Here is a 12090-nt window from a genome sequence, read left to right on the forward strand (position 1 = left end):
GCTGTGGAGCAGGTTTTCATTAAAGATATTCTGTACTTTGCTCCATTCATCCTTCCTACAATGTTGACTATTCTTCCAGTCCCTGGCTCTACAAGACAACCCCATAGTATGATGCTACCACCACCACGCTTCACTGTTGGAATGGTGTTCTCAGGTGATGAGCAATGCCTAGTTTCTTCCAGACATGATGCTTAGAAGTGACGCCAAAGAGTTCAACTTTGGTTTCATCTGTCCAGAGAATCTTGTTTCTTATCAACTTAACGTCTTTTAGGTGCCTTCTTGAAAACTTCAAGCAGGCTTTCACATGTTATCTGACCATTCTGTTATAAACCCAGATGGAGTTTTACAGTAATGTTTTTGTAACCTTCCCAGATCTGTGCCTCGACACAATTCTGTCTTTAAACTCTGCAGGCAATTTATTCAACCTCATGTGTTGATTTTTGCTCTGATAAACATCAACTTAAGGACCTTATATAGATAGTTGTGTGCCTTTCCTAATCATGATCAATCATTTATAATGACCACAGGTGGACTCCAAACAAGGTTGTAGTAACTTTCTAATGATGTTCAATTGAATAAGTTGTACCTGAGCCACATTCTAAGTGTCATGGCAAAGGGTGTTAATACTTGTGGTTATTATGATATTTACAGTGTTTTTATTTTTAAAAAAAATTGCAAAAATTCCTAAAACCCTGTTTGCTTTGTCATTCAGGGTTATTGAGTTTTGCTTGATGTGATAAAAATGAATTTAAACAATCTCAGCATAAGGCTGCAATGTAACAAAATATTGTACCTTTCTGGGGGCACTGTGTATACACTGTGTATATACGTTATATACTTGTATGCTGCTTATATACAAAACAATACAATATGTACAGGTATTTGCAAGTATTACATGTGCAATGTTATTTTACAATATTTGTTTTTATTATTGTCTGTTGAGTAACATTGTAACTTGTAGGTAGAAACCATCCCTGAATCTAACTGGTTCAAGTGCCAATTGTCCTGTACCATTTGCCAGAAAGCAGGACGGGTAAAATGTCTGTGCAGGATGGCTAGGATCTTTAATTACACTGCACTTCTAAGACAACAAGTGTAGTACTGTATATCTCCTGAACAGAAAGCAGATGGGTGCCTGTACTTCATATCCCTGTGCAGGGTTTTTACAATCTTGAGACAATCAGTGTCTTTATCAGGATCTTGTATAGCCAGTGACAATGGTCCCAACTAGGCACTTGTAGAAGTATGTGAAAACAGATAGAGAAATGTAAGCTTTCCTCAAACATCTAAGGAAGTAGAGGCACTGATGAGCCTGTTTGAAAAGATAAAATTGGTTGTGCCCACTTCAGTTTGACAGAAATAGTCAAATTCTATAAAATTTAAATCTATTCACTCTTTCAGCAGTATCACCTCTGATGTAGCTGAAGTGTGTTCTACCTTCTGTTTTCTGAAGCCAGTGACCAGTGCCATTGTTTTGCTGACCACTATAAGCTCAGTGGGCTTATGGCCGAGAGATAGCTTTAGTCAGGAGTAACCCAGAAAATTCTGTAGCCTAACTGCCAGGGCTCCCTCTAGTGGTCCCATGTGTCATACTTTCTCTGGGGTATCAATAAATATTTTTGACTCTTTTGTGGTTTGTTGTGTACATTCTTCTTCTTCTTCTTCTTCTTCTTCTTATTATTATTATATCATAGCACCATTTTTGTTTTTGCTTGGGCAATTGCATTTTGTATTGTTTTGTCATGTGCAACAGTATATTTTGTACTGTTGTCGGGCATATTTGCAGATAATTGACTTGACTTATTGGATCACTGACATCATGATATCATCACTAAAAAACATGGTGCAGTTTGTGAAAAGCCCAGATTTACAGTTAATAAAGAATTAGTTGCAAAACCGCTTATATTCATGTTTGTCAACAGTTTGTTCTAGATGAGATTTTAAAATGTCAGATGGCTCTATAAACTTGAATTCTCATTTAGGAGATTCTTCTTAAAACATGTTTTTGCAATTTCTAACATTTAGACAATGCAGACAAAAACTGTTTTGAATATAAAATCCTTTTTTAGATTTGTCGCAGATTGCCTTTTCTAGACATAGTTGCATGTTACTGCTTGAATGATTTTTAATCTATCATTGGCTTATACAAAAGCTGTCAGTATTTAATTTGCTCTTTTTTAAGTTTGCTTTGGTAATCTTGCTTTGTATGTCAGAACTGAGATATGAATAAACAATCTCTTCATCTTATACAAGTATTTGCCTGTCATTAACAAGTTAATTTATATTGCAAAATACTTTTGAAACAACATTATTCCGTGCTGCACTTCTGTATGGAATATCAGATACTTTTAATAGAAAACAGTTGGCTTATGAGAAAATGATCATTACTATTCCTCTGAAAAGAAATATACAGCATATACAGAGTTTAAATATTGGTTAAATTGTACACCAAGTTGTAAATGTCTGCTTTACAGTAAATACTTCCCCAGCTTTTATGCAACAAGCAAACATTAAAGGTATCTAAGTTAATGTATGATAATTTTCATTTTACAAAAAATGCAGAATAGTCAATGTGTTCCTGTGACACTGTAGAAAAATGTATTTGGTGCAGTTTGTATCTTTCATTCTGGAGAGAGGTAGAAAGGCAACTATTGTAACATTTTATTGTTTAAAGAAATCCTAATTTCTTTCACACTTTCTAATCTCACTCTGATCTGCTTTTTGAAATATTTTGGATAATATTTCACCCTCCCCTTCACAGCTCTGTGTACTTGCTTATGCAGCTGGAAAGTGACCTAAATAAACTGGTAGTATAAAGATTTGATCCTGTATGCTCCTACAATCAGATGGTAAATGGCATGAGAGAAATTTTAAAGCTGATGTTACTAAATCATGTAAATCCTAAAACATAAGTATAGTGGAAATCTCATGCAATGTAATACTTTTAGCTTTGCATATAATCTGCTATGTAGGTGCTATTTTTCATTTATGTGGTCAAACTACTGACCATAATAAGTTATCGTATTAAATTCTATTGCTTAATTTTAATTTGCGATCTTATTTGCAGGGAATCCAAATTCAAAGCTAAGTGCTATATAATATAAATTCTGAAATATAGTTTTATTCTTAACATTTGTAGCAATATATTATAATTCTGGTCATTTATGTATCAGACAAAGTTTATCGTTGCTGTGTTATATATGACCAAATGCACACAAAATAATCTAACCAAATTGAGCAAGTTCTAAATGTGAAGTTCCTTGCTTTTCCACTTCAGAATCTAGGGCTGTCAAAATAAGTGAAATACAGGTTAGAAAATGTAATTTTGAGTGTAGATATACAGAGCACCATCAGGTGAACAATGCTGTTCTGTCTCACTTTTGAATGTCAATTTTAAAAGTCAATACAAGGCTTAGTGAGTTAAATGAAATCTTAGGCATCTTCTGTTGCTGAGTAGCATTACAGCAGCTCAATTACAACCAGATAATTTGCACCTAATTCAGCCCTTTTGGGAAGGAATTTAATTTAGCTGGTATGAGAAGGTTAAGGTATGGTAATTAAGGAGGGTAAGTGAAGTTAATCACACACTAATGATGCAGCATTTACCTTTATGATTTGAGTATACATCTGGTGCCCAGGAACCAAAAAAAAAAAAGAAAACAACATACATTACAGTATTAGACAGATCAGTGTATCTCAGCAAAAAGATGGCAATGTATTACTGGAGTAACTTTTATTTCATTTAAGGGTTTATTGGTATTGCTATTGACAGTGGGCTGCTGAACTACACATGCTCCTTACATTTGTGCAAAGAACTTAGCATGATTTTATGCTCCTTTAAAATAGCTAATGCTGGTAATCTTCTCAGCCACTTCATTATTAACATTCACCTGATAGAGTAGATTTCAAGGTCAGTTTGTGGCTGTTAAGAGAGTGAGATGTTTCTTTTTACTTTACATTCAGAAGCAGTAAACACTTTTAACAGGCATATTGCTGTGGCACTTTTACCAGCCATATTACTGTGGTTATGTCAGGCAGAAACTGCGCAAAAATTTATATATTCTTCTTGTGGAAGATTATCAATATTTTCAGTTTTGTAGAGTCACATTTAAACCGATAATTACTATTTCCCCTCTTGTAGTTTTCTCATATCAGGTATAATTTTCTGCCAACCCAAGGTTGTGAAGTAATTAAGCAAACCTTTTATGTACTGTACATTATGAGTGTAAAGTTTGATTTAGCATCTAGTTCACATACATACAGAAATCTTATTTGTGTTTGTTGTTGTGTGTCCTCATTAGGAAGTAAGATGAAAAACACTGACATTTTTTCATTCGATGTGAAAGGTGAACTTCTGTGCAGAATGGCTCATTACCCAAAAGACTTCCTGACTGTGTCTTATTAAACCACCCTGCAATTGATTATGTTTACAGCATAGGATCTTTCTTTACATTTGTTTATTTGTGGAAAATACTGCCTTACTTCAGATGACACAATTGCAAATTCTGTTACTGAAATTTGATGGGCGATGCTATAGGAATGGGTAAACATTTAGAAACCATTTCTTCAGCCATGTTATGTTTTTATGGACAGAGATTTAGTTAGTTTAGAGTAGTACATGCAAACAATTACTGCAGAATGTAGTTAAGTGAGATGACTGCATTAGTAGAACATAACAGCAGGTGGCAGGATCGTTCCATTTTGTGTCCATTGTATTTTTCATCATTTTTGTAACCTGACTTTTACACATAATGACAACAAAACATACTGTACTCAGTTAACACACTCATCCAGGAAACGCTAGTGTTACCACATAGTTTTAGTTTACAAATCCTTGGATCAGAATTTTAGCAACTAAATTAAATGTCAAGAGGTCAATAATGACTCTATACACATGTAAAAGATCTTGAAAACTGTCTAAATGTTCTCCATTTTCAGAATGACGCCTTATCACTGAAAAATTCTACAACAGTGTAAAATATTAACGTTTGGAAGCAATGTTCCTTCTGCAATTCCAAAGGTGACTTTGGATTTTCCAATGTAACAACCAAAGCAATGTTTTAGAAAAAAACATTTTTTACATGATTCTTGATTTAACATTAAAAAAGGTATCATTGTTAACATCTTTTCCAAGCACCATTTTTCCCTTCCTAATCAAAATGCAAAAGACATATATGTGATAATTGTAATTACAGTTATCATTGATCATATAAGTGATCAGTAATACACTATCAAATATTGGAAAAACATATGACCACAAATGTTCTTTGAATGCACTTGAAGTTTATTTCCAGTCTTGCATTATGTAACTGTCTTTAGTTTAGATAATGTACTATTATTAATTATACAGTACAGTTACAAATATTAGATGTACTTTGTGTACCTTTGCAAAATGACCTGTTTCAGGGAAAACCTCATTTATGTGTGCTTTTTAAGTGTTTTTACTTTATTTTGTTCTACTGTTAAAGTATAATAAACACTTTTGCTTAAGTATTTCATACATTCTTTATCACAAAACATAATTACACAATTACAGTATGCAGAGAATTGTTAATTTTTATATTATAATGATCCATTCATCCATCCATTTTCCAACCCGTTGAATCCGAACACAGGGTCACAGGTGTCTGCTGGAGCCAATCCCAGCCAACACAGGGCGCAATGCAGGAACCAATCCCGGGCAGGGCACCAACCCACCGCAGTATTATAATGATTTTTTTTTTTTTCTGATGTTCATTTTTCTTTAAAATGTATAAGTCATGTTTATGTGCATAAGGCATTTATCAATACATCAGAGATTTGTGTAAGCATACAACATAGAAAATTAGGAAAACCTAATTATTTAATCAAAAATAGAAAAAAATAAATAAATAAATATAATTATATAGAAGAGGTGACCTATAAATTTTGACTGCTGAGTGTTCTATGGTAGCATTTGTTTGAATGCTTGCACTCCTTTTTTCATTCTTCCTGAATTTAAAAGCATTTCTAGACAATTTTGAGGTTGCACTATGGTACAGTGATTAAGGCTGCTCCTTCACAGACCCAACAATCTTGGTTTATTTCTCAGCTTGCTTAGTGTCTGCATGCAGTTCTGTACATTTGGCACAAGATTTCCAGTTTCCTCTCATATCCAAAACAAATGTGTCTTTAAAAGGTTTGGTAGGGTCAATAGGAGTGAAAACTTCAAATTGCCCTATTTTGAGTAAGTGTTTTTGTGTGAGTGTGTGCTGTATTTGACTGCCATTCACCCAAGAATGTTTCTGGCCTTTTGGCAGATGACTGGTAAATGAATGGATGATGTGATTTTGGTTTTATATCTCCAATTAGACATTTTGTATCAGTTTGAAAATTCTCTTCACTACAGTTTTTATGCAAAAGGGTTTTTCTTTAGTGCTGTAAGTGAGAAATGGGGAGCCTGTCAATAATGACAATTATTAGGGAAAACACTGTATTCTCTTTTAGAATGTAACACAGTTAATTAGTTGTTTTTCCTAACTACACAGTGTTGGCTGTGTACTCTTGGTTCTAAAATATATTCAGATATAGTGTTAGACATGCATTTGGTTGCATTTTAAATTAAGTAAATATTTTGTAGTATCATGTTATAATTGTGTACAAGATATGAAATTGTTCACTATAATAAGATCTTGATTTGGAATCTGGAAAAAAGTCATTGTGACCTTTAGGAGACACTCATGTTTAAAATATTAGAAAAAAAATAGAATTAAGAAACTTTCTGCAGAAGGACACATACTGTATATAGAAAATGGCACACTGTATGCTATTGTTTTTTTTTTTCAACAAATTCTTTCTGAAGAAGTGAAAATACTACATTTATTATTGAGTTATCCCAGAATACGTCATTGGCTGAATTTTGTATAAATAAGAGTCTGCAGTTTATATTTACCCAAGAGATTGCATCAAAATCCATAGAACATGAAATACAAATATAGTAATATTCATATTAAAGCATCCTTTAGTCCATGGTCTACAGCTGCAAAAACCATCTTGCTATTAATGGAATATGTCACAGAAGGAATGCATTGTTGTAGTTTGTTAATGCTACTGCTTTAGATTCTGTTAAAATGATATGTAAAACATTTTACTGCAGTATGTAAGTAAGCATAAATAACTTAAACCTGTAAGTATTAATTAAATGTGGTAGAATTAAATTTTATTACAATTATATTGTAAAATCTATTAATTTTGCAAAGGTAATTACAGTCTAACTGGTCTCCAGTGCCACTGTCACCTTCTCGTCCCTTGTAGGTCAGGAACTACATAGTTGAAATCCTGTAAGTACTGACTGACACAAGCTTAAATGTCCTATAAACCTTGCTCATATGCAGATGAAATAAACAACCAAAATTGAAATGGAAAATCTGTAAAATGTCCGGCATGCAAAGTGCTTTGTCAGCAGCAAAAACAGATATGGTAGGAAGAAATAGGTACTCAATTAAAATTAAAATTAAAATTTATGTAACGAATCCACACTCACTACACAACAAGGTTCTGATACTGTGAGTGACATACACATTCACTAGTACATAAGCAACTTATCATTAACTTAATAATGAAAAACAAAAACAGAAAAACCATAAAAAAGTTTTTGTGTTGCTACAAGGAGTACTTCACAATAACTTTTAGCTCCTTTCATAAGTTCTGATTGCCTAAAACTGGGGTAGACTAGCTTACCTTTTAGATATTGCTACATTTAGTTTTTCAACCAAGTTCTGCTTTTAATTAGACTCTTACATTAATTAAGCACACTACTTTTTTACTGTTTCAGTGTTTTGGTGCCAATCCAGAAATTACCAAAGTAGATTTCGTGAACATTTAATTAGAAAATAGCAAGTATTTATGCATATCACATGGTAATAATTCAGTGTTTTAGTTTTTAAAACTTATCATAATCATATTGTTGATTTTCATTACTCTTTTCTAAGGGAACTGGTTATTTAAGTCCTTATTTATTAATGAGCTTGCTAATGAGTATGACACCAAATGATTATAGCCTTTCAGCATTCTTTGTCATTTTCCCTGGTGTCTATTTTGTTCATCGTTAATGATCATTATTAGAATACAATTAGAGGAGCAAACTCCACAGAGAATAAGCTAAATTAAAGTGACAAATGACAGTTAAAAATTTAAAGGTATAAAAAATACAATTTGTAATAAGTTTAGTGTAAATGTAAATCTCACACTAATATCTGTTTCTGATTGTAGAATAAGGAGAAGTGAAAGAACAGATAATGAGATATATTAGAGGTAAAATGACTCACTGATTGTGAAACTGGTTGGAACAAAAACCTTCAGGCTCAGTGGGCCTTCTGAACACCTAAGCCAAATTTTTCACAGATTGATAGATAACCTACAGTTAAAGATCCTAATACCCAATATACTATTAGAAATGAGGATTGTCACAATGTGTTGTACATATTTTCTATTTAGTTCATAAATCACAAAATAATTACTTTGATACATTTTACTTGCCAGAATTAATTATTATAGGTGAGCCGAAAAGTTATCATCATGCTGAACTGGCCTGAAATCTTAATATTAACATTACATTCTCAGTCCTGCTTAATTCAATCCCGGGTCACAAAGGACTGGAGCAGCATTATACACAAAATAAGAAAACAGTATTGGATAAGGTGCCAGTCCATTGCAGGATCTTTCCTAATATTATTTGTTTTAAGTTAAAACAATTAGTTTACCAAAACTATTAAAACTGCATGTAGTTGATTTTTTAGATAAATATAACCTTAACATATACATTAAACTGGCATATTAAACACAAACACATTTTTATTTCATATATGTTTGTACTAGGTGAATTCCCTTTCAAGATGCATCACTAATCCTGGATTTGCTTTTCCTCTGAAATGGAATATAGTTGACTGAGCCTATAGACTTTCAACAGGCAGGACTTTTTCAAGTTCAGGTTTATTGTTATGTGTTGCAAATGGCTTCAGGACTTGTTATTGTCATTAAAGGTTACTTGAGCTGAAGTCCAGACTTGTATACATTAGAGAAGCCAATCTGATTTTATCTGATTATGCTTCATTATCACTGAACTGTGGGGTGCCCGCTTTGTAAGCCATTATGTGTTGATTCTAAGAAGGCAATTTTTGTTCCTCTGGCATGAAATCAGCCTTGCTGGAGCCAATGAAGAAAACATGCATCTTATTTTAAAAAGTGAAATTGATATGTTACATTGATACTTTTTTGTTTTAAAATAAAATTTAATTTGAACACTGTTTTCAAGAAATAAGACTGTTGTTATACAATGTCTTATTAAATAATATAAAAATACTGTAAAATTAAAAAATATGTTATATTCATTGCCAGAGTTTTAACTGAGCATTGTAGACAACAATTCAAAGGTACTCCTTGGATAATACTGTATATTAACGAACTGTTTAAAAAGAATCAAATGTAATCATTATTTAGTAATTGTGAAATGTTGTAACCTTTGTTCTGCAGGAGAACCATTCACACAAGAGGAAATGGAGGAGATGCTGTCTGCAGCTGTTGATCCAGACAAAAATGTGATTCTATACAAAGACTATGTGACAATGATGGCTGTTGAAGCACCTTAAAGCAAGAGTTTGCTTTCACTCTTTTGAGTATTGTTTTGGTAATATTGTTTAGTATTTGTTTTTTAATAAAAACTACAAGATTAAAAAACAGATCAGAAATATATATTTAAAATTAATATATGTTTATACATTTAACATTGTTTCTAAAATATCAACATATGATTCGATAGTCTTGTATCTCCTGCAACTTTGAACTAAACTGGTACCATGTTCCATGTATCCTCTGTGATAAAATATTTCCAAACATTTTAGTGAAATTAGTCTTTTGGTATTTGCTCTGTGTTGGCATGTTGTGCTGGGGTATCCGGTGTCTGGGGTTCAAGTCCTCTTGTCCAGTCATCTATGTAGAGTTTTCATATTTTTATTTCATCTACATGGGTTTTCTTCTAGATTTCTTTTCTATATTGTCTTAAACTACCAAAAAAATTCAGGTTAATGGATGATTCCAAATTGGATGTATATATGAATGGGCTGTGAGATGGGCTTGTGCCATGTTTAGGGCAATTTTCTGACTCATGTCCAGTGCCCTAAGTAAGTCCTGCCAATGCCATGCAGAATTTTAAACACTTCTATTATGTTACTTATTAATCTCCACAATTCATCTCCTCATCGCTCATATCCTATTATCCTGGAATAATTCATAGATAATGGTAGTGGGAGAAGAATGCTCACAAGCCTATCAAATTAAATTGAGAACATTAGATAAAATACTGTAGTGGCCAGCATACAGTAGATTACCTAAAAATATGAGTAACAAAAGCAGTGACTAAAACTTCTTAATCTACAGTCTAGTTATGAATTTGTGAAAAACAGTCAAATTATAACATATAATCTTTATATCTAGGTGGTTGAGTGGAGCATAGTTCTGGATTGTCTGAAACCTTATAAAGTTGACAGCTCTGACTGCTTTCTCACTTTGAAGTTAACCACTAGCACTCAGAATTGTGTATTTTAGATTAGATTACTGTAGGACTAAGCAACTGTCCACTCAAATGTTTGCAGTTTCTTTAAAAGCACCATTGTTCTTATGACTTATGACACTCCTGAATTTAGTAAAGGTAAGAAAGGACAATGATAATAAGCTGCTGTAGACTTTGGTTGCTTCCACCATTTCATAATACCTGGCTTTAGTAATTTTCAGAGGTGGTAATTCATTGCTAAGAACAGAAGAGCAATGACCAGTTACAGACCTGTCAAAAAACTTCAGTATTGATTGCAGTGCCCCCCTGAGTACCATTGTGAGTAAACAGGAGCCACTATAGTACTTTCCACTTTATTTAATTGAGCAGTAACTTGGCACCATGCAAAACAGAACTCCTACAAATCATTAATATTTGTCAGCAACATGTGTCACTCGTCATACTATCCTAGAAGTCAGGATACTTATATGGGTGCTACTAAGGGATCCTGGAAACTGAGCAATCATAACTGGCCACATACAAGATTTAGCTTATGGTAGGATGCATACAGGACTTTTGAGAGGCATTTTTGATCTCAGAACTGTTTCCACAACTTGTCAAAAAACAAATCCAGGGGTATATATCAAAGGCCACATATAGCAAGTGTCAATTGAAGTTAACAGTGCTAGATAAATTGGAGCAACATCTAAAATTTGGTGAGAGAATGTGGGAGGCGAGTCAGAGTGTATTTTGCTGCTTGAAGCACAAAGATTTTCAATAATATAATAATGGAATAATTCACCACATTGACATAGAGAGCAGGACCATGTAGTCAGGCCCAATGGACAGCTGGTGGGGTTTTCTGCCTAATTCAACTGATGTTGCCCTATAATATTCCTTCTTTAATGCATTTTGTTTAAATAAAACACTGTTTTTATATACAGTGCATCCCTGTTATACAATGCAAATACAGACTAAGAAAGTGTAAGGTATAATGGAAGAACATAAAATAGGTCAGTTTGCCCATAAGGAATAATGGCAAACATTCTAAAGGTAGGCCAAGTGTTTCTAATTTTACCTAAATAAAAAAAAGTTTTAACCTAAACATCAAATATAATACAGTACAGTTCAGAGCTAATCGAAGCATTTAAAAAGAATGAAATAGGTGTTTTCATTATGACAGTTTTTTCAAACCTCGAGAACCTTGCCTTAATTGTTATGGATTGAGCCTTTGAGGCAGACTATATTCCAATTGGAAGAAGAGGAGGAGTGAAGAGCAGGATTATTGGGTTTTCACTGGAACAATTAAACCAACTAAGAAAGGTATATTTGAAATCTCACAAATATACAGTGTTGTTTTTTTATTAACTTTATTTTACTGTTTGGTACTGTACAGTACCATTTCCAGTTTCAGTTTTTCCTATTTTTATTATTATTATTTAGTCTTCACATACAGGTATTTATATCTATGTAAATACTGTATGGTATGGCATGGTATGTTCCCTGGTATAAGTTTATTTTCATTTTCTGCATCTTCTTTGTTTGTTGTAAAGTATTTTGCAGGTATTCATGGCATTTACATTTTT

The 12090-nt window shown here is 33.0% G+C and overlaps 1 protein-coding gene across 1 annotated transcript in view; it reads left to right on the forward strand.

Annotated features, from left to right (window-relative positions):
* efcab2 (EF-hand calcium binding domain 2) overlaps window positions 1-9862 on the forward strand; it is a 30604-nt gene extending 20742 nt beyond the window's left edge. Inside the window, exon 7 of the mRNA XM_039748798.1 lies at window positions 9490-9862. Coding sequence (XP_039604732.1) covers window positions 9490-9605 — 116 coding nt within the window. The 3' untranslated portion in view covers window positions 9606-9862. The remainder of the gene's footprint in view (window positions 1-9489) is intronic.
* The last annotated feature ends 2228 nt before the right edge of the window (window positions 9863-12090 follow it).

Source organism: Polypterus senegalus, chromosome 3 (genome assembly GCF_016835505.1).
Source record: "Polypterus senegalus isolate Bchr_013 chromosome 3, ASM1683550v1, whole genome shotgun sequence".
Classification (NCBI taxonomy): domain Eukaryota; kingdom Metazoa; phylum Chordata; class Cladistia; order Polypteriformes; family Polypteridae; genus Polypterus; species Polypterus senegalus.